The 24,369-nt window shown below is 41.8% G+C and overlaps 1 protein-coding gene across 4 annotated transcripts in view; it reads left to right on the forward strand.

Annotated features, from left to right (window-relative positions):
- The window catches only part of LOC119650190 (radial spoke head protein 3 homolog B), a 67,730-nt gene that overhangs the window by 14,630 nt on the left and 28,731 nt on the right, over window positions 1-24,369 (forward strand). For 2 of the 4 annotated variants that reach the window (XM_038052750.1, XM_038052751.1), the window contains exon 2: window positions 6,363-6,619. The exons of the other annotated variants lie outside the window; for them this stretch is intronic. In XM_038052750.1, the coding sequence (XP_037908678.1) occupies window positions 6,363-6,619 (257 nt within the window). The remainder of the gene's footprint in view (window positions 1-6,362; window positions 6,620-24,369) is intronic. 4 annotated transcript variants of the gene reach the window in all.

Here is a 24,369-nt window from a genome sequence, read left to right on the forward strand (position 1 = left end):
TATTTATATTTATATTTATCTACCGTGTATACCATCCGCAACTATAATATTTTTATGTTTAGGCACATACATATGTAGCTTAAAAAAGTTGAATGCACTTTCAACGCATTTAACTTATTTCTTCGTTGTTCTGCAGTTTCTCTGACACCTGGTTATTCAAACAAAAATCAAGCCATTAGATTGCGACAATAACACTATTCGTATACTTCGCTCCTAAAGACCCTTCTCCCGGACGTTTTGAGCTGTTTATAGAAAATCTTCTCCTCCGAAATTTACGCAGATGCATAGCATTTGACATGAGCTTCGGAAAATCTGGCAAAGTTAGCTTGTTCAGATGCGACTCATCGCCTTTACATCCTCAATCATTTTTTGAGGTTATCTAAAGATTGCCAAATGCCTTCAGAGCTGTAGATTGCAATGCGCCTGTCCTTCAATCGCTCATCAATCACCCCGTTGCTGCTGTTAGGATTGCGTACACTTCAGCCTTAAGGCGGTCTTCTACCGTAAAGCGTAAATTTCAGCCGCAAAATTCAAGTCCCTGTTATAGATGTCGGTTATAAACACATTGCTGAAAACCGTTAACCTGGAGAACGAAGTGAATATTAATCTAGATCATCTTTATTGCGGCCAGATCAGATTTAGACTAAATATGTTCCTTCAATCTTTCCTTTTTTCTTTATTTGGGCTTCAATGGATTACCCCCGATTCCATTAATTTGGGACAACTGCTGTTTTATTCGCTACTTTAGCATTTAGAAATCCTATGATACATAAAAGACTCCGGAATATTCAGTTAGACGGGGACGGGGACAGAGGTGGAAGCCTTCAAATGACACTGGCCTGGAGATGCCAATGTGTAGGATTTTTTACCTACTACTCACCGGTATTATATCTCGGGACGGGGTTGGCTTAGTTTAGCGAGCTATCCTTTCTTCTGTCCCCAGCGATCGTAATCGCGCGTTACTCACCTATTCCGCTTTTCGTAGTTTACTTTGGATCATTGCGAAATTAATAGAATCCAAATCCTTCTGGCAAGCTACCGTTCTGCAGAAAAAAATTTCCGGTAGTAGCATTTCACCTAGAGTTCTCTCTAAATTGCTCCTTTCTTCCACGGACCCCGCATATTGGAAGAATATGTGCGCTGGGTCCTCCGCGATCCCATCGCAATTTGGACAATCAGGTGAGGTGTTCAACTAAAACCTATACAGGCATTGTCCGCATCGTCCATGGTCGGTGAGAAACCGACTAAGAAATAATTGACCGCCCCATGTTCTCTCTCCAGCCATTCCCAGATGGTACTAGCCTTTTCGTGAATTACATCTTAGGCCAAGCCAGTAACCAATTTGATACCATCAACGCTTGATCTGGCTTTACGAAACCCATACTGTCGATCCGAAAGACCTTGACTCTCAACAGCCGGGATTAATCTATTTTCGATTACCCACTCTAGCATTTTTCCCATACTATATACAAGACAGGGCCTATAACAGTAGCATCTTGTCCAGCTTCCATGCCATAGGGAATATCCCCTCGAACATGCACGCTTCAAGCAACTCAGCCAACATGCCCGGCCTGGATGTCACGGTGAGCTTAAGGGCCCTATTCGGTATTCCGTCCAGGCCAGGAACTTTGTTGTCACCTAATCTGCTGCAGATCTCCAGCAGAACGTCTCTAGTTACTGCCGGAATAAACTTCACCTTCAGGGATATGTGAAAGGTGTCAGCGCTCCTCTGTTGCTTTCAATAAAAAGGTATAGCACCTGATGTGCGGGGATGGCCGACCTCTGGGTCCGACAATCATTCTATAGGCGCTCCCCCACCAGTTTACATCCGCCCCAGAACAGAGCTCCTTAAAGCATTCTTTTATGCCCCGCTGAATGCCAGTTTGAGATTTTTGTGGGCTTCCTTGTATGTATGCTCTTTTTCAACTGCTCGTTATCAGGCTGATCGTAAGCCAACTAGTTCACTATTCCCCCAGTAATTGGGTATTCTACTGGGGAATATTAAATCTCCTAGGCTGGTCTAGCTATACTTGCATGAAGGTTTGCTCATTCAGTGCTTTTGTGGACCAGCGTGATGTCCTGTTTCCTGCTGTTTCCCTCCGTAGTCCCAAAACAATTTTCTGATGATCACTGTGGATGCAGTTCTTGCTAACGTGCCAGGATACACAACGCACAATTATATCTCATCAGAACTATATCTAATTGCGCAAAAGCCTCTAATAGACTTCGACTCTCTGCGTTCTTCGCTATTCGAGGGCCCACGCTTTAAAATTACAGGCGTATGTCCAACTTATCTCCAAACTCAGACAATGTGAAACTGGTTGAGAAGTAGCAGCTGTACACGTACACATGACTTATTTTTGCCTACACAAAGCCATTGTCCGACTGATTCATTCTTCATTGTATGGTTTGGCTAACGCAAGCACATATCGTCGCTTCACCAGTCGAGTCTGTGACCCATACGCCCCCGTGAAGATACCTGTACTGTGCATTTAAGTTGGTAACCTCCATCTCAGCCTCGTGGGTGGCTTGTTCAAGTAAATTCTGAGAGACCTTGCAATCTTGATTTTCTTTAGTCTTTGTCCCATTCACAAGCGGGGTCGACTCGTCATGGCCTTTTGGTCGCTTATCATCAACTTCGATGTTTAAACCAATATATCAATCGAATTACGTGACCATGCTATTGAATATGCTTTTCTCACAATTTCTCCATGATCGGTGCAACCCCATATCGATCGATCCTCATTTCAGATGTGATCAAAGCGTGTCACGCGACTAGTCCAACGCAATATCTACGTCTCCATTACCACAAGACACCGTTCATTATCTTCTATAGTCGACCAACACTCAAACCCATAGAAGATGACTGGACGAACGATATTCCGGTAAATTTTAGATTTGAAACGTTCGTTGATACGTTGATCACAAAGAATACCAGTTATGGAACGCCACTTCATCCAGGTTGCGCTAATGCGTGAAGTAATTTCATAACGCAATTCTCCATTGGCTGATAGCATTGACCCGAGATATTTAAATCGCTTAGTTCTAGGCAGTTCACTGCCGCTGACAGTGATTGTGCCTGTTTCATGGGGATCGGTTGTCAAAAATTCAATTTGATTTAGATTCAATCGCAGACTATGTTCCATGAGGCGACCATTCCATTTTTGGCCCGAGATCATTTTTGCTATTGGACGCTACGAAAACATTGTCTGCATAAAGCAGTGTATAAAGCGCTAGACTTAGGATGTGCCATGTGACAGTGTCCATAAAGAGAACAAAGAGGGGTGGTGAGAGGGCGCTTCCTTAATGAACAACAGAGATACGGAGTTTTGATACACCCGCGCACTTTACATTTTGAATCGTAGTAAAGCAATTGAACCCTGTGCACGAGTTCCTCTGGCACTAGGTGTTGTCGTAGCGGAGACCAGACGAGTTCGTGTGGGACACGGTGATCTGGAGAATGCAGAAATGCAATGTAAAGAGGGCGACCCTTTACACAGTTTTTCTCCATAAGTAACCGCGCAGCGTTTATTGCATCTGTAGTTCCGCAGTTATTAGCAATTATTATTTATGTGAACGATTTCACGAAAACGGTTGTCATGAATGCGTTCAAAAATCTTCATGGTATGGGTCAGCAACTGGATCGGACAATAATTTTAACATTCTATTAGATTACATTTCTTTTTCCATATTAGAACTGTAGTACTTGCTTGCCAATCAGGTAGTAGAACACCGCAAACCCCAATAACCTGATTGAAGAAGGTTAGGTCCTGTTGCTTTCTCTGATTTCATTCGTTTGATTGGTTCCCCGACTTTAGTCGCGCAAAGAGGTAGAATTGCTCCAAATTTTGGCAATGCTTGTGGAAGTGGAGGATCAACAAATTCGCCCGTTGAGATCTGCTCAGAATATATAAATATATACCCTAAAGCGTAGTTTTTGCCATTAACGAAACAGCAGTGTTCGATATTCTGTCCTTCTAAATTTAGCAATTGTCCAGCGTTTTATCATCGGGAAACTTGTGGTAGAGGGTTTCGTTTTATGGACCTTCCTTTCAATATCGTCATTCAACAACCAAGTACTTCAGTTGATGAACGGCTTACTTGGCTTGGTGGCCCCGACAGTTGCATAAACCGCTTTTTGGATCGTGTCTTTAACTCGGTAGCACGACTCTCCCACACTCTTAATGGATGGTAATCGCATAAGTGAGATCATGTCTTCTTTCTTCTCACGAAATCGTCACAGTTTAATGCGCGCCTTCCCAGCGGCCAATATTGAGGTGCGATGGTCCCATAGGGAACGGCTTTGCAGTCAGTGACGGTGGTAAAATGTCGGCGTCTTATGAGAATACAGTAGATTTGCATTTTACTGTTCCCACTAAACAATGTAAGAAAATGAGAGAAAACGCCTTTTCACCCACATGACCATTAAAGTCGCCCGCAATGGTGATATAGTCATCAACAGGCATGCCGCAGGTCTTTCCATCCAGAAGTTTCCAGAAGGCATCTTTCTCGGTATCAGGTCGACCTGTCTGTAGTTGATACGCGGTGAAAAAGTGAATGGTGCGATCAGTTGATACAATGGTGAGCTTCATCAGCCGGTCTTCAAATCGTACGACTTCTTCAATGGCATCTCAGAAGCCCTCAGAAATAGCAATGCCAACATCGTAATGACTGTGTGGGCTACCAAAACAGAACCATTTTCACTGCGTTGGCTTTCTATTTCGCAGCTCTTGTCATCAGACTATCGGGTTTTTTTGTAGAGCGCAGATATCAATGCGTGCAGACACTTATTTGTTTTGCTCGGACTAATATCCATGCGTCAAAAACCCTTGCCCATTTCTCGATCTGACTGGGGCCCGTCCTGCCGGGTCAATTGAGGTAAACGCCCTAGCGAAACTTATGACTCAACACCTTCTTTTTCTTTCTAACGACATTAGAAGCATTTTCTGGGTCGGCCTGTCGCGGGACCTGTCACCAAGAAAAATCAGATAGCATAGTGGAATAACTCCAAATATATTTATTTCATTCACTGATCACAGCATTTCATTTTTGTTTCACTGAGGATAGTACAAGGTGCATTGCCTTAAACCTTCCTCCTTTACCTGGACTTGAGACCAGCATGCTATGTAAATAACATGGTGGAGTTCTGAGCGACTTTCCAATGATTGCGGTTTATTTGAGTAAATCTCATTTTTCATTGCAGTCAACGCCTTCTTGAATTCTTGGCATTAACTACTTCCACTAATATTCTGTTTATCATCTCCTTCTTTTCTTCACGCAACAGACATGTGTTCCTTTTGGATCAATCGGAAGTGCCCTAACATGAAGGGCTTTGAAACACCTCTTTACTGAAATCTGTTCTCTCAGACGGCAGACGACGTATCCGATTCGATCTTTCCCTGCTGCCAATTGCTTCTGCGCTGCCTCCACTGTATCGGTTAAGTGCTACCATAGGCTTTTCTCAGACTCAAAATCGATTCGTCGCTCAGTTTCTCCAACTTAAATTGTTCTTTCAACGCAGTGCAAATTTCTCCTTTGGATGTTACTCCTTGCAGAGCATATAGATCTCATGCTTTTGCGCCCGAACTATGACAACCTCCTCAAGTTATGAAAGCCATCAGTTTATGCCCAAGCTAGATTTTCTCAACTCAAACGTGAGATCGCCTTTCTGGCTCCTCCAGATTTCACTGAATTCCTGCTTAGATATATTAGGTCGGGGTCGACTTTGGCCTATTTTAATGTCTCCGCTTAAAGCATATTGCCCTTACTGAAAATAGCAATTGCCTCTAGACGCTTTTTTCTTTGTCTTTTTGTGAATGACCTTGGTAAATCCACCATTTTCGTTGCTTCTTGTCAACCATTCAGCCTTCAACATGTTGTTTATTATTAATGGAAACTCTTTCTGCGGTTGACTATCGACGAATTCATTTCCAATTTCCTTAAGCTAGGCAATGAATTCATTTTTTACTTTTCTATTTTTACTACAGTTTTTATCCAACGGTTCAATTGGAACATTGCATTTAGGACAATTTTACTTTTTGTTGAGAGCAAGTATGCAGGCCCATCTATTATCGAGAAAACAACACAACAAAGGCCAAAGATAGCCGATTATTTGTACAATTCTAAACACAGTTTTTGATAAACAACAAATAAAATTCAATTTTTATCCGAAAATAATTAATAATGTATAATATAACACGCAGTATGTAAAGGAAACATGCATAAGCAAATGAAGGAATATCAACAACAAGTTCCTCAATTTTAATCCACTCACCCGCTTTGCTCAAATTAACCTATCCACATTATAAGTTAATGTCGAAACAACTGTGCATCCAATCACAAGTTACTAAACCCCTCTGCAGGGCAGCAATCAGGAAAACATATGTAAACGTCCCATATTTATTACAACTGTCCCAAAAGGGATATTCCTGCAACCTCCCACAGAGCTACGAGTGCCTTCCAGACGGGTCTATGCATATTCGTCGAAACCGAGAATCTTCACTAATCGATATGGACATGCGAAGGACAAGTGCCATATTAGCCGAGTCGAGAAGGATATTCTTAATGCTGTGGCCGGTGTACGGGCCTTTACTCGTAATCATGCTCAAAACACAGAAAGGTAATTATGGCTATCTTGATCTAGTACACTAAGGATTTTTTCCTTGTTTTCTATCCGAAATAGGACTATAGGACTCTATAGGTTTACGGAAATTGGCTAATAACACTTATAGGACATGAGACATTACGCGCACTGGCATTAATGCGTAAATTAAGCTCCCAACTCTCACAAATTTACAGTTTAGTCCAAATATCCCAAACGACCATTTCTTCCCACTGACCAGCAAAACTCTATAGCAAAATAAATTAGTTGCACCATTAGTGAACAGAATAAGCAGAATAACGATTTCACATTCACATTATCCTTACTAGTGTAGACAAATATAGCAAATGCGTAAAAACAGTCCATATACATCCACTCCAGGATTCGCCAGCTTATTTTCGACCAATTCTAACCACAACATTCGTGATAGTTCAAAGTTATATAATGAGCCTAGCATTGTAAGCTTGTACGAAAATAAAGCACTTACGTTAGTATAGAAAAATAGGCAATCAATCCTTTCCACGACCTTATAATTTGCCGCTACTCCAGTAAGATAGTGCAAAATGAATGAAGCCTTTCCTAGATAGGTAGCGTAAACAAGGCCGTAATGGACTGCAAAGTACTCGTCGAATCACATACCACCAAAGCAAGTTAATTTACATATGGCGTTTACATATTGTGGGCACTCATGAAAGTAAATTATTCTTGACGTGTACGATTCTGTGTAGAGTGTAAAATCTGAATATTGATGCCTAGCAAAGGCCCTTGATGAACGATACTAACCACCGCATTCAACATTGCCTGGATGGAAATGGAAAATAGTAGACGGAATAGAAACGATGTCTGGGAATGCCCTTAAGTTTTATCTATCGAATGTATTTCCGAGCCTGGATCACACAATTTAATTTACTACTCCCAATAACGCCTGCACTCAGTCGGTTACAAGTAAATGATGTCAGATATTGTGAAAAAAGTGGAAAAGATAAATTAGAAATGAATGACAATTTATAATAGGAATGGACATTGGATTTTTATCCAAAAAGACATACTTCATAGCTAAATTTTTCAACGTCCTTTTATCATTTACAATAAGTTCACCCCTCGAGATGTGTACTGTTCCCCACACTATCGTGTCAGGTTGCAGCAATATATGGAAACTGCCGCAAATCAATCATTACTTTACGAGGAGGACTGTGCTTTAAGCCACCAAACCTTCCATCCTTCGCGTCCTCCTTGCGCGCTCTGCTTCTCCAAGTTCCGACTGAATCCTCCTGATTACGAAGTTCACCGTACACTGCGGGATTACTGATTTTCAAAGAGTCTTCTAGGTTCCTCCACTCTGAGCAAAATCGTGGACAGTACAACATGACATTCCCCCGGGTCCACAGGTGTGCAACCACGTTCAGGCAAAAAGAAAAATCACCCAACCTGAATTGGTTTAAATACTTCCTGTAACCACCATGCCCTGACAGAAGTTGAGTTAAGTGGTAGTTAATCTCGCCGTGTGGTCGCTGAATCCACTCCTCAATATGGGAGTCAAAGAGTGGGTCCAGCAACCGCTCTGTGAGTTATCCCTTCATTTTGGTCACTTTTCCAGAGACTCTCGCCATGTCGCCTTTCGGTATTCTATATCCTTTTCAGGTGAATTCATTCTCCTTTTCTCGTACAGGCAGCGTGCCTCACTTGCAAGAATGTTCATTGGGACCATTCCCGCAATAACACACGCTGCTTCCCCTGAGATTGTTCTGAAGGCGCTGAACACCCGTATCACCGCTAAGCGGTAAGCCATATTTACTCTTCTTCAATTGCTTCCTCCTAAACTGGTGCCACATATAATAGTGTAGAACGAACCACTCCGGCTACGAGCAATACGCTACTGTATCTTGGACTTCCAATGTTAAGCATCACTGGCGCTAACGGTACGCTGGTATTTGCTGTTTTCTCACAGGTATAGTCCTGGTATCCAGTATCCCCCAGGTATCTGATAACCGGTTTTGAGATGATGATGTGGCCACCAACACGAATACTAATCGTCTTCTTTTTCCTACGGTTGGCAATCAAGACCACTTCCGTCTTTTATTCCGGAAGGTCAAGCTAAACCATCTCCAGCCACGCTTTTATGGCGTTAATGGTTTCGTTAGCATACACTTCAAAGTCTTTATGTTGTTTCCCAAAGACAACCCACACTAGATCATTCGCGATGATGATGGCACGGGAAGGACAAGAACACCATTGTACATCACGTTCTACAGGAGGGGACCCAAAACTAAGCCCTACTGTGACAGAGTACTGGTTAGGTCTCTCATCCGTATCGAACCAAAGTGCCCTTTCCGAAAGGTAACTTTCGAGGAGCTTAGTCAAATAACTAAGCACACCCGTTTTTGTCAATGAGCTTTTCATCCACTATCAGCTGGCTGAATTGAAAGAATTTTTGCGTCCAAACTCGCTACGGCACAGCATTTATCAGGCAACATCGTGGCTTATCGAAATTCAAATTGTCGCTCCAAAAGGCCATCATTCTATTCTATGATAGGGAGAAGTCTATTGTAGATGACACTTTCGAACATCTTTCCTACCATGTCGATAAGGCAAACCAGGCGGTATGATAATGGATGTCTCGGTTGCTTATTGAGCTTCGGGAGCAAAACTAGCATTTGTCTCTTCCACCGAGCGAGGAAACTCCTTCAACCATGCACGCTCCAAATACGCTGATAAATCACTCGCATCTGCTCTTAACATCAAATGTAAAAACTCTATTGGGAACAGAATCCAAACCGGATACCTGAGTGGTAAGAACAGAAGGTCGTGGTTCAAATCTCACTGGCGGCAGTGGGATTTGTATCGTGATTTGACGTCGGATACCAGTCGACTCAGATGTGGATGAGTACCTGTATCAAATCAGGGTAACAATCTCGGGCGAACGTAATGCTGACCACATTGCCTCCTGTGGGGCACTCTAATCCTTTAGTGTACCGTTACGGTCTTGAATGAAGTGGCCTTGATCCAATTGTATTGTTGCGCCAACGATTATTATTATTATCCAAACCGGGAACTTAATTATTACAGATTCTCCGGCAAAGGTCTACAAGGTCCTCCTCAGTTACCACAAGTATGATGCGAACGTCCAATGCTTGTTTATGATTTTGCGCTCCCCTTTACCCCGGGGAGAGAGCGCCATAACGATTTCGAATGGAAGATACGGGCAAGCCAGTTGTAGTGTTCGCCCTCTCATCTTCTTCATAACTACTCTTTACGCTGTTCCCCCGAGGTTTTAGTCTGTTCCATGTTCCTTGAAGCATTCTCGATTGCTGGTCTGTATAGCCTGCTTAAGCCTACCTCAAAGGTATACTGGCCGTTTTTCGTCGAAGTCTGGTCTTCATCTATTATAGATCGTTGGCAAATCCTTCGAAGTCGCGCAACTCCGCGATCTCTTCATTGCACCAATACTATTAACCGCTTTACCTATTGCTATACCTTTTCTGCAGCGGTACCACCGGGATTGTAGCCTCCGGACAGCATTTCAAAGCTTGCAACCTCTTCAAACTTTTCCATGGACCAGCCTTGATTTCTAGCCCCGCGGGAACACACATCGCCGCATGATGGAAAATTGTCTGGTGGTCGCTATGTGTATAATGTTCACTAACAAACCAGACCATTTTCCTCACGAATGTGATACTTACATATGTCAGATCGACTAAATGTCGTTTCAGTACGAATTCACAAACTTTGAATATCAGTAACACGCGAAAGTCAATATTCTGACAAAGTATATGCATATACATTACGTACGAGGTACTAATGGGACAAATGCCAACACAAATGTTTTTATATAAGAAATACACAAAACCTTTCATACCTGCAGCGTCCAGCTTGTAGTTTTCCGAATTGTTCGTTATGCTTCTATTTATTTTTATTTACAATATTTCAAAGTAAATCAAAAACAAGTAAAATCTTAAATATTTTCTTTGCTCTTTTTTCAATGATTGCTAATTACCACCACTACAAAAACGCTTCCTTGATCACCCGCCTTTGGTAAACATTTTTTTAGTGCCCATTAATATATAGCTGCCACTGCCACAAAGCCCTTACGTAGACCATAGCGCACCACATCTACAAGCAAATGCTGCCGGTTCCTGGGAATTCACTACAACTCCCCTCGTCGGCCATTCTAAGATAGTCGGTTCTTTTACGTGACACAACCCTTGGCGCGCTTTTCAATGAATGACCTGACCTGACTTCCGTCATTGTCAAGGCACTGCACCCCATTTCAGGCCTTAGCTTGGATGTCCTTTCTCCAACCATCTCCATCCATCAATCGCGTTCTCGAATTTTGAAATCCGAGCTGTGATGTGCGGGTTTTCCTGCCGGTCTTCGTCTGTCTGCCCTCCCTTCGAATACTTTTTTTGGGTATCCGAATGTCGTCCATACGCTGAGCGTAGCCAACTCATTGCATCTTACGCAGTTTTATTAATTTGGAGACTTCAGGGTCGTCAAATATTTGGTGCAACTCATGGTTGTATCTAATTCGCCATTGGCCGTCCTCTCGTTTAGATCTCTCAAGATCCTTCTCTTAAATGCATTGACCAGTTTTTCGAAAGTTTGTGTTAAAGTAAATGTTTCATTTTCCGAGCATGGGAGTCTTATTATCGTTTTATACACTCCTAGGTATGCAGCTGACTTAGAAAGTCAATAGGGCCGAGTAAAAGGCTCTTTTTGCGAGCTGGATTGATCCTTTTTTTTTCGTCAAGTTCATTTTCGTCAATTGCAGGCCTAACATAAGTGGTCTATATTTTCTAAGTTGTACTGGTGAATCCAATATATTTTGTCTAGTGGGCGCCATTTTTCTGGTCTGCGTCATAATTTTCGTCTTATTTTCGTTAGTTCGTAAACCAACTTTGTTTGCTGTTTTGTTGATGGCAATAAAAGTCTCCTTTGGTGATGTGAAAGATCGCGCCATGTTTGTATCGTCCGCATATACGACTATTTTTATAGAGCACCGTGCCTTTTATGTTCACAAGCAACTTTCGCAAAACCTGCCCCACTGCCAGATTGAACAGTAGAGGTACTATCTCTTTGTTTTTAATCAATATTTGACTCAAAGGCATCTGTCAGTTTATTATTGACTCTGACCTAGGCTGTTGTGTAGGGTAATGTCATTCTGGTAAGGCTTACCAGTTTTGCTGGAATTCCCAAGTTCAGCATTGCTTTATACAGTACCATTCATATACTTGCTTGAAGTCCACGAATATTTGATGAACATCGAAGTTGAATCCCCAGCATTTTCCTAGCACCTGTTTGACCGTAAATAGCTGATGAATGGTCGATTATCCAGTCCTAAATCCTCCTTGGCATTCACCAATCATATTATCGGCGTACAGTCCAATTCTTCTTTCTAGAATTTTTGTGAAAAAATTGTGAGGAAATACCTCTGTAACTATCACATGTCAACTTGCCACTCTTTTTGTGGATAGGGAATATCATACTTTTTTCTATTCTTGCGGGATTTGTTCGTGATTCCCGATGGAAAGAACCAAATTATGGATAGCTTCAATAATCGATGGACCACCTGCTTTGATGAGTTCAGCAGATCCTTACTAAAATCGGTTCAATGTCTGTCTGTCCGTCTGTCTGTCTTTTTAAGGAGGTGGAAATCTTGACGGTATCCTCCATGGCCGATGAGAAACTGGGTGAGATTATAATTGATCTCCCCATGCTTTCTCTCCAGCCACTCCCTGATGGAAGGGATCAACCTGTAAATTCGACGACCCTTTTCTGACTGATCCCATCGCTGTTGCCATCTGCTAATGAATCTCTCACTTTCGGTTTTTTCCACCTGCGATAAGGGAGAGATGGTGTTATAACTGTTCATCACTTCAGTTGCCAGGATGTCAATCAGAATCATTCCCGAGATGACGAACGCTGCATCGTCTGAGGCGACCCTGGAGACAGAACACACCCTTAAGGCTGTTCTTCTGTAAACCGTACTCAGTTTATATGCATTGCGTTTCCCCAAACTGGGACTGCATACAGCATGATAGAACTCACCACCCCGGCTAAGAGCAGCCTGTAAGTATACCGCGGTCCTCCTACATTCGTCATCATCCTTGCGAGAACCACACTCATGATGGATGCTTCTTTTGCAAGTATGCTCTATGTGCTGCTTAAAATCGAATTTTCCATCTATCATAACTCGCAAGTATTTGATGGCCGGCATGGAAGTGATGATACGATTCCCGATTCTAATGCAGGCGTAATTTCTTTTGCGGCGGTTAGTGATGAGGACCGCTTCTATCTTTTCCTGCGCGAGTGCCACTCCAGCACTCTCTAAACAAGCCTTAACAACACTGATTGGTCCGCTTGAGTACAACTTAGCATCCTCGAGATGCTTTGCGACCACAACCAGTGCTATACCATCGGCATAACCCACCACCGTGGCATCCTCCGGAACCGGAGGGTTGAGTACAGCACTATACATGATGTTCCACAGTAGTGGGCCAAGTACAGATCCCTGTGAACACCCGCGGAGACAACGTACTCCTTGGGTCCATCATCGGACGGTTCCCCTGGCGATTTACCAGCCTCAGGCAGCAGCACCAGCTTCTGCCACTCCCATGGTGCAGGAAAGATACCCTCGGACATGCACGTTTCGTCTGTCTGTCTGTCTGTCTGCCTGTCACACGCACTTTTCTTAGAAACGGCTACATCGATTCACATGAAATTTGGTGAGAAGGTAGGAACTGTGAACCCTCAGACATGCAGTGAGTGATCTCCTTCTACATTGAGATTTAAGGGGGTCCCCATACATGTAAAAGAGGGGTGTAAAATTTTTTTTCGCCGAATATAGTCATGTGTTGGGAATCAAATGAAAGGTCTCGATTAGTACTTTTTGAAACCGGTTTTGAGATTTATTGGAAAGACGGGGAGTGGGAGGGGTAAAAAGTGATAATTTCTTCAACGGACCCATTCTCAGAAACTACCCAACCGAAACTTCTGAAAATTCCTGAAGCTGCCTCTATATAGTGCCCAGGCCTCAAAATACTCTCCATATCGATATTTGTTCAAATTAAGTTAATAATATATTTCCATATTTTTGGCAAAATTGAGTAAAACCTCCTTTAAGTTTATCCCTGCATTATAAAAGTGGGTAGTAGTCTAAAATATAATATGAAGCATATTATCCCCAAGTTTGATCAAAATCATACTATTAGTAACAAAGTTACAGTAGCTCAAAGTTGTCTTTACGTGTAAATTTACAACCCGAAGTACTAAATCTGACATGTTAAATGCATATATATAACGGGCTACCTACAAATGGGATAGTTCTACACTCAAATATACTCACATAAGAAGCAAACAAAACCTTTCACACCTGAAGCGCCCAGCTTCCGGTTTCCCGACTTGTTTGACATTTCATTGCTGACTTTATTTCTTCCAATGTTGACGGCTCCTATTCTGCTCCTATTATGCTCGATGATGATTCTTGTGAGTTCTAATGATTGAGTTGTATGTGAGGGGCTGATGAGTTATTTTAAAAAAGACCTCCATCTCTCACTTTATCTTCACTTTGGTCCCCGATGATTGCTCCGTCATTGTTTTTACAAAGAGTGGCTTTCGATTGATATGCTCTTCACTTTGTACTTTGCAGGCTTGCCTTGTGTTGTTGCTCGCTAGCTGTTATCAGTTTTCTTAATTTCGTCGTCAAAATGTTTTCTCTTCTTTTGCCTTAATATTTTATTAGCTGTTTGTAGGAAATTTTCGTAAATGTTCTCTCTTCGTCCCTGTGTTTCGTTCCCTATGTTGCCTGCATGCCTCGTTTTTCTTGTCAAGCAGTTCCTGGCATTCATTATCGGGCCAATCATTTCTTTAGAATTATGGTTCATGTCAAACCACTTCTTCTGCTGTTGTTTTAATAGCGAGTTTTAGGTCATAGCAGGTATCATATATATGCCGCGTGAGATTCTGTAAAATAGGGCCTAATCGTTCTTCCAAACCTAATCCTTCTTCTAGTTTCGCCTTGTATTCCCCCGCTACTAAATCAGTTTTCAACTTTCCCGTCTCAAATTTTCGAAGTGGGTTAATTTTCATTCCGCGGGTCTTTGAAATTCAACACCTGTGGACGCTTTTTACCATGTATTGGTCGAAATCGCAGTTTGATCTTCGATATGATCCCACATCGGGGATGTTGGATGATCATCTGTTGATGATGATGGCCGAAGGTAATCAACCATCTTTAGACGCCCATGTCCTTTTGTGAAAACACTTGTATGCAGCGCATTCCGATGATTCGACGCAGACATGTGCTGACGAAGGCTTAGAGCTTTTGAGTAAAAGTCAAGGTGACTTTCCATGTACTACTCCCATATCGTAACATAGAAAGAACACTAGCACAGAACAGTCACAACCTGATCTGGGTGTTGAAATAACTGCATTTCCAAATTTTAGAGAAGTCAGCGAAAGTGTCGAGAGACATCCTGTTCGGTGCCACTGTCGGCGGAAATTACGCTTGTTAGATATAGAAATTGACCAACACCTTCATGCTTTTCTCATTAATGCAAATAGAAAGAGTTCGATTACCCTTAGAATGACAACCTTGGTTTTGTTGTTTATCTTCAGTCCAACTTTTTGTGCTCCTCTTTCCAAAACCAAAGCCATTTGGCCAAAGTCCATAGCCAGATTACAGAGCAAACAGTAGTCAAGTAGTTGAGGTGTTTGAGGAACTCCTGCAAGTCCTCCAGACAAGCAGCATGAAGAACGTCATCGATAAGAAAAAGAAATTATATCAAATTCTTCTGAGATTTTTCATATAATATTGTATGCCGCCATATATTGCGCTGATAATAGCTAGTCCGGAATACTCCTCCTGCATAGAGCGCACCAGATATTCTGTTGACCAAGCTTTCGAGATGTTCTTTGATACGTTCTAGGATCTAGCAATCAGCGCGAGTGCGCTTTTTCGGAATCATAACGGTCTTCTTCCACTCTTTGGGAAAAGTCTTGAATTAGCAGATCTGTAGAAACTGCACGAGCTACGATAAATAGCTCTGCGGGGAAATCGTCGAGCCCACGCCGAAATTATTTTTCTAGTGTTCTGAGAAGCAGTCCATATAGCACGATCGGGTAACTAGCCACTTCATCCACAAAAAGCGGAACTCCAGTGGACGTCATACAATTAAGCATCATGGTGAAATGTTTCTTTCACCTCTTCAACTGCTCGTCATGGTGGATAAACAGTCGACCATTAACGTCGCATGAAGAGTGCCTTTCTTCAGAATCTTAACGATCATCCCCTCCTTTGTAAAAAACTCCGGGGGGAGAACGTGATGCTCGGCAGCTTTAATCTACTTGAGCGCGTTGATAGCAAAGATGATTTAGCTTATGTTTGTAGAAGCAATCCATCTCCACATGTTACCGTCCTTTGTTAATTTATCCACAAAAAGTGAAACTTTATGGCAAAGTGCCCTTTCCACCTCCCCACCTCCTTATTATCGTATACAAAACCGTGTCCGAATAGCTGAGTGGTTAGAACACAAGGCTGTCGTGCGGAAGGTCGCGGTTCAAATTTCACTGGTGGCAGTGGAATTTGTATCGTGATTTGACGTCGGACACCAGTCGACTCAGCTGTGAATACCTGAGTACCTGAGTCAAATCAGGGTAATAATCTCGGGCGGGCGCAATGCTGACCACATTGTCTCCTACAGTGTTACTGTAGTGTACCGTTACGATCTTGAATGAAGTGCTCTAATACACTTCAAGGTCCTGATCCAATATGGATTGTTACGCCAACGATTATTATTATTAAAATCTACGTAAACGTAGGAAGTAACAAAATCCACACCTTTTCGAATATTCAATACGTGTCCCCCAACATTATTGATCTGGGTACATCTAACTCCCTTGCGAGTTTCCCGATAGTCTTGTTGTATGCAAACCACATTGATCGATCACACTGGAATGCCTTAATTCGTATCCTTGCTAAAGGTTGACTAAATTTTATTCAATGCAGTACCCATTCCTCGTTCTTTAACATTTCCTTCCCTCGTTCGGAGGCCATCCTAGTTACGACGGCAACCGCCGAAAGGTACCATTTAATACCTTTCGTTACTCCTTACAAAACATTATTTATCTTACCGATTTACTCTTACAGGTTTATAACTCCATTCACTCTGCCTAACTCCAATATTCGATAAAGGATTCTGATTCAGCCTAAATTGTCAGTTTAAACACCCTAAAGGTGACACTCATTGAATATTTAAATGCCGAATAGAGAAAGGTTGCGATCTCGCCGAGACATTCAAAATTAACCTAACCTACAACTCGATTGCTCTGCGTCACGTAGACTCTGCCAACACCTTGCTTCCCGTTTCGGCAATTATAGCAACAACAGTGAAATGTTTGTGGGTTTCTGCAACTATCACCCCTCGTCACCAACGACAAACTGTTCGAGCACAATGCCTGAAGCAAAGTCAGTTGGATCTAGACTGACCAGCAACAAATTTGTATTCAAATCAACGATATGGTTGATGGTCAGCAGTAGATTTGATAATTGCCTTCTAAATGTGCGTACCAAAAGAAATGCGGACATCACCTCCGAAATGAACCATAATCTTCGCTTGTGTATCGTTCCTGCGCATATCACACGATCTTCGTATCTGGTTGATTCAAACTTCCCAAAACCCATAAATTAAGTAAGATGTATTAAGCGAAATCCGGTGACACTAATGCACGCACCAAATGTCCCCCTTTCTACCATAACACCCCGTAAGATTTGGAGCTCCACATTTTCGTGACCGTCAGATGCGGAATCCGCCTGTGATACACTCTTAAAAGCATTCTTTATCAATAGACCAAAGTTCACGATGAAAAGTGCATATCTGTTCATCAAGGACATGATGATGTAAAGAATTCAGTAAAGCTGGTGAAGAGAATTCGATGAAGAGTAGGATGGCCATTAGTTTAAACCAGGATTGCCACAAAAGGCGAGGCAATACTGCCTAAAGATCAAAGGATCACCACAAGCAACCTTGCTGCTTGGGTTCCTCAGATTTCCAGCACCACAATTCACAAGATTTTGCCTGGAAAACTCGGTTGGAATGCGCATAAGCACCAACGATGAAGTCAACTAGCTCTCAGATAGCTATCAAAGTGAGTACACACCTCGTTGTTCGTGCTGATAGAGGTAACGGAGCCATAATTCGCGGTATTATCCGCAGCCACTCCTCCACTTGCTGCTTGATTTCCTCTTCTTCACTTGTCTTGCGTTCTGTCACCCAATCCTAGTTTCTAAATTCCCAGAACTCATCGCATTGAAAGCAAATTTCAGACTGAAACCACTTCATCCTCTTTGGTTTCAAATTTAAAAAACCGAGAAATCACAAAGACTTTCCAGCAACAAACCCGAACCAATTTTCTTTACTTTAATTTCGATTTTGAAACTCCGAAATCACAAAAGACCATGCTGCTCCAGCAGAAGACACGGACCAAGTCCCACTAGTCAGCTGACTGAGCGGGTCCACCCTCCCACCCCTCAGCTACCCAATGTCATGTTAATTTTTCGGAGGAGGCGGAAAACCCCATACAATTAGCACAGAATTCATCACCAACTGAAGCACCAACAAAAGCTACTTCGATTTTTTCTATATTTTACATCGAACCGTCCTTTGTCAAACAGCCCCTGCCCAACAACAAAAATTCCCCAATATCCTAGAATTTGCATGCATAACACGTCGACTTAGCCGAAAGCAGCCACTAAAAATGCATTTAATGATATCCAGTATTATCAGGTCTATATGAAAACAATAACAAAAAAGGTTAATGATCATTTTGCGAATATTCCAAAATGATTGAAAATATTTAAATGACTTAAAAGATGAGAGGGTTTTGCAAATACAATTGGAAAAAGAACGTCTCCATTTATAAATTAATATATTAAAACGAACGACTGTCAGAGGAGGTAGGTGAAAGAAGGGTAATGGGGATGTTAAAGGAAGCTAAAGAGGAAAAAAAAAATGATGCATCTTTTGCGTAGCCGCGGAAAATACACCATATTTACATATATCTAAATAAAATACGATGAAACTATTATTGGTAGCTGAACACTTGATATAGAGGAAAATGGAATCTCACATGCCTTAGCAAAAGGGGACCCTAACTAATAATTGTAATGTCAGTATCATTGGCAAATTTTATTATCAAAAAATTGGTAGCAGGCTATGGCAAAATTTATCCTATCTAGAAGCGGAAAGATATACAGTATTTCGACTGCTCATAACTTACTCACTGGACATATGCTGGTAGTACGAATGTTGCAAAGTGATACGAGCCCGCACTATAACAGTGAAGCCCCATTAAAGAAACGTTTCTTATGGAAGAGCACCGCCTATGACCACGTAGCAGAGTAGCCTAGTATAAAAACTCCTTGCAAACATAACCATCCCGGGGGGAGATCTGCTCCATGATAAATAAGAAACAATCATTTTTGATAATATGATAATAAATATGTATAAGTTCGGGGGAATCGAATTCAAATCTAGTTTGGGTCAAATCCCTCTATCAAAGTAAAAATGAGAGGTCTGAAGTCAAGATAAAGTCAGTTTGCTATCACTCCTCCTATAAAAAAATGTGTTTTATCAGATAGGACAAGCCAATTTTGATGAGTGCTACACATCTGTAAGGCCTACACTACTTTATCGTTCAACTTCTAGGAAAAGCACATTAGTGACTGCTGTTATCATTAAAATATCATTACATTCTCACCCAACACGTTTTGCTTTTATATACAATAAAACGAAATTCATAATTCCCACACAAGCATGAAATAACAGAAACTGCTCTAAGGTTAGTCAAGTTCAGAGTCCTAACTCTTCCCTCAGCTCCTCTGAATTGAAAACCCCATCATCCCGGTCGGTTGAATGAACATAACATTATACTCAGGTGAAAAGTGGAAAGTTGTAATCGTACATCGGACGTCCAAACGACGGACTTCGGTCACCAGGTTCGTGCTACAACACTGCGGTACGTGACGTAGTCCAACAAGCCTCATGAATACTTCTCCCTCCCCCCAGACCACATTCTATTGATTAATAATTTTTCTCAGTCAGCCGACCTAAGAAAAATAAACAACAATTCTAACGAGCTTGTGGCAAATGACATGAAGATCCTAACGTTGGATAGGACGCCCATTCCATTATTATCCTGGCTGGTCTCAGGCCCTGTCCGTTGAAATAGAAAGCGAAAATGGGCGATGGGTTCGCGTGCTTTGTAGACAATCTGCGTTAAATGCTGAAATGTCCTTGACTTGTGAGTGGTAAGTTGGGAGTTATGACCACAGGTCGCAGGAGACATGAGCACTATTGCGTGGTTGGGTATTGAATTCGGTAGGAATATGGAAGAGGCCGTTGAGAACTAATTTGTTTTAAAACTGATTAGGATCGAGGCTACCAACGAAATAGAAAGAGTTCCAGACAGGTATTTTGAACAACATTTCTAAGGACTTTAAACGAACCAAACCTCTTCTAACACTCCGTTAGAGGGTGGAAAGGGTAGGGAGTACGCTTTGAAATTATAATTAGAAAAGCCTAGGCGTTAGGGCAATAACTTTATATCGCATGTGAAAGCGATGGAATAAGGCATATAATTATTGCTGTCAATAGGAATATTTGCGCTCAAAAACGACAAACTTGCCATTTTGAATGGTCACTACGAAGCCATATAGTAAATTGCTACATTCTCATTATTGTGTCGAACTGATGTTCTTTAATTATTGGTTCACACTCTATTAAAACACAACATAATTACCTGCCAAAAGAGACGAGTATAATTAACAAAATATATTGCTGTCGAGGGACATAATTACTCGATAGCTTCAAGGCTACTTTTCCAATAAATTTTCCTGTTTTTAGGACAAAATAAATAGATAGAGGGAGGGTAGACAGTTTTTGAAATTTGAAACTTGATCGCACTTATGATTAAATTCAAATCCTCAAATCTCATATTATAGGGTCTAGGGTCTAGGACTTTCTTTTTGAAATTCAGAGAAACACATTTTAAGAAAATGCTGTAAAATTCTTCACTGAACGACACTGTAGAGGCTTTAGTATCAATATCAGGTAAATGTCCCCCTGTTTATTTTACCAAGATGATGCAGCGCACTTCATTGACAGTAACGTTAACACGGCCCTCGAAAAAAATATAGAGAAATGGTGCCCACGTGAAGAGTGTGGTAGTTATTCAATAACCTCTTTTGGATCTTCAGGAGTCCAAATGCGACCATTTCGCTTGTTAGCATACCCGTATAGTGATCCTATCAATAAATGTGCGATGTTCAAACTTACCTGTTGTCTTCTATCCGAATACCAGTTCGACCTTCTGAACCGAACCTTTCTGCAAAATCCATCATGCTATCATTGTAAACTTCGCCGTGAGGCAGACAAATTCCGGTCTCCTACAACCACGGAGCTGAATAATATTGCACTGCTCACTAACTATTGTACCCTTTTGATGGTTACAGTGTACCTATTAACAGTAGTACATATCTGGATAAGTTCTATAATCGGCAGAAATTTTGGAACCTTTCCTAATTCGAGGTACTTTAGTTTTCTGTCTCATATTAAGCATTCTCCCAAGTGTATTTTCCTACTTTGCACAAGTACCGAAAATTGTTCCAGAATATGTATAAAGATTTTCATTGCTCTCTCCACAGAATCTCTAAGAAATGTTGGCAGATATCTCCAGCTTTCAGATAGTTGTTTAGCCTGCAATGACCTGTATTCTCATTATACTCCTAAGAATCTTATCGGTGAAGTTCAAACAATCCTGCGGGGTTTTTGATTCATATTTTCTCATAAGCACCCTTACCATTCCTGGTAAATTCACCCAATATACCGTAGTTCCCTCAGCTGTTCCTCCTCTTTCATAAATGATATACCCATGAATTTTTCCGCGATTCTGCAGAACGACTATGACCTACATAGAGCAGTGCTTCTGCTTCGTTCCTGGCTAGCCACTGTCTGATGACATCGTAACCCCTCTGGGTTCCAGGTCTTTTTATACAAGAGTATCTTTATCGTACAATAATTAATGTTACATGATTACCAGGTGTTTTATTTGTCACTTCCCTGAGTAGCTTTCGTTGAATATTACCCGTGTTATGGTTTAAACTATTTCCCCTGGTTCACTTAAGATTGCCAGTCTCTTTAGTGCATCTAATTTCAGGGATGGACCCTTTCTTTCTTTTTCCTGGCCGCTTTTCTCACGTGTTGCTCCGCGTGCCAAAACTCTCTACGTTATTACATTGTAAATCATAATTTGGGATACGTCTTTGGAGTAAATGTGTGTGTGTGTATAAGGAGGAGAGAGGCACAGATTTCCCCATATAGGAGAACATTTCAGACTCGTTTATCTATCGCAGGACTTCCAATAGTGAACGTGATGCTACCCGCTGCATCTTGAGCCCATCAGCAACAAAAATTTGATGTCTGATACGTCCATGCACGGTTCGCTCACTTAGAAAATGTTTCATGGATTCCGTTTCCTCCTTACAGGATGTACATGTACTATCTTGTAGAGTTCCTGTTCTGAACAAATGTCCAGCTAGTGAAAACTGACCAGTCAGAATGCGAACAGCACTCCTGCAAATCTTTCTGCTTTTCGACAAGATAAACTTTACAGGATAGTTGCTCAGTTTTGACAGGAAAAATTTTGGTATGTCTAGCCGCATTAAGGTTCTGCCTTCTATCCTTATGAGAAACTTGTTCTCAGCTTTTCTTTAATAGCAGCCTTAGCCAATGTTACCGACACTCCAATTTCTGGTTTCGCTCTGGGCATGAGAGAAATGCAACTCTCTTTTGCTAAGGAATCTGAGATTTCCTTCGACACCGGAGTGGAAAGAGACTCAGAATAGTTGCTGCGGTTAGCATCAAACAGGCATCAATCGGTTTCTTTCTTCATTCCTGAATAATTTTTTAGGTGATCAAAAGACTGCTCGACGCCCTCAGCGCTTCTTGACTATCGTCTGCCTTTAAACCACAGTCCGTCAGTCGCCCTTAGGATCATATACACTTTAACGCGACAGACCGTTACATTGCATTGCAGGCAAGACGCCCACGCCGCCTTTTTCTTGCTCCAAAACCTTGTTCTGTTTTTGAACCATCGGTGTAGAAGATTTCAGTACATCATGCCATGCATTCTTCTGTATCGTCCCAGTTTCCTCTACGTTTGAGATTTATTACATATCTTCGGTATCCGAGAATCAGAAGGCATTCCAAAAACTGGATTAAGCCCTCATCGGTTGTTTCCCCCATAGATCTAAACGAATTAGTCTATGAGTTGTTTTCAATATAAATTTATATCCAAATTGGGCAATGCGTTTAGACCTTCTTCGAATGTCGTGCACATGGCACCGGTAGTACCCAGACACACAGTTCTTTGCAGTTAGGGAGGCTAACTTACAGTACATCGTTTGTTCCACCTTACGTCGGCACACTAAGGGATGCATAGGCATACATCGGGCTATCAATAGCAACATATATCCACTTTATTATGTAAAGCAAACGACCGCCTACACAGCCCATAAACTGTGAGAGCTCGTTTTATCTTGTATCTCTACATGTTTGTTCACCAAAGAAGCTTCTTGTCTAGAATAACTCCCAGATATGTCACTTCTTCGGAGAGTTGAAGGGTTGTCCCCTCATCTCTGGAAGACAAAGACGTATGGACATCTTCCTTCCTTTCGTAAATCATACCATTGTGGTTTTATTTGAATGAACTGGGAGTTCATGCCTGAGGCACCAAATGTCAGTCACATCAACGGCGCGTTGTATATTTCTACACACCGTTTCGAGATCCCGGCCAGCAACAAGCACAGAGCGTGTATTGACAAATTTTCCAGTTTGCATAGTAGTGAATCGATGAACATACCTCACAGAAGTGGCGAAAGCACACCGCCTTGAGGGCAACCTTTTGTTGCTTCTGCTGCGTTAATACGAATATAGCATAGATCCACATAAATAAAGTTTTATCGACACCATGCTCTCTGACGGCATCACAGAGCTTTTGGAAAGGCGCACAGTCAAATGCCCCTTCAATGTGCACAACCACCGCCATCGCGTACTCACCTTTCAAAGTCACGGCCTCTATCTTCGAAACCAAAGAATCATAAGCAGACTCACAGGACTTTCCACACTGGTAAACATTTTGGTTTTCATTTAGTGTGTGCGAATTTTGCCATTTCTCATGAATGTGACGCTCAACTAGTCTTTCCAAAATTTAGGTGTGAAGCCTATCTTAACCTTCTGCCAAGAGGCCGTAGTTCAGAGAAAGACCTCCTCGAAAAATATTTCTTAGAAGCTGCTCTAGGTTCTCAATGCCCTCCTATAACATCGCTGAATAGATGCTATCCGTACGAGGTGCTTTGAAGTGTTCAAACAATACTATGATATATCAGCTCTAGCCTTTTTATTGACATCAACCGCACTCGCAGTGTTACAATTCCCCTTGCAACAATTTTGTGTTGACAGGTTTGCAGAAACCGCCAATTGGCTCCCTCCCACTTCTGTCATCTGTTCTCCTGGGTGGTGTATTTTCAAGAGACTCTCTACAAACTCAATTCTGGAGTTCGTGATAGTTTCATCCAGTTTTCTAAGAGAATCCAACTTAGTCGACTCATCCTTTTTAAGGACTCTGTACACCCTGGGAGTCTCCGTTTCTCTTTCCAGTTCCTCACAGACTGCTCTAAAGGAATCTCGCTTCGAACCTTTTATGGACCTCTTATA

Source organism: Hermetia illucens, chromosome 2 (genome assembly GCF_905115235.1).
Source record: "Hermetia illucens chromosome 2, iHerIll2.2.curated.20191125, whole genome shotgun sequence".
Classification (NCBI taxonomy): Eukaryota; Metazoa; Arthropoda; class Insecta; order Diptera; family Stratiomyidae; genus Hermetia; species Hermetia illucens.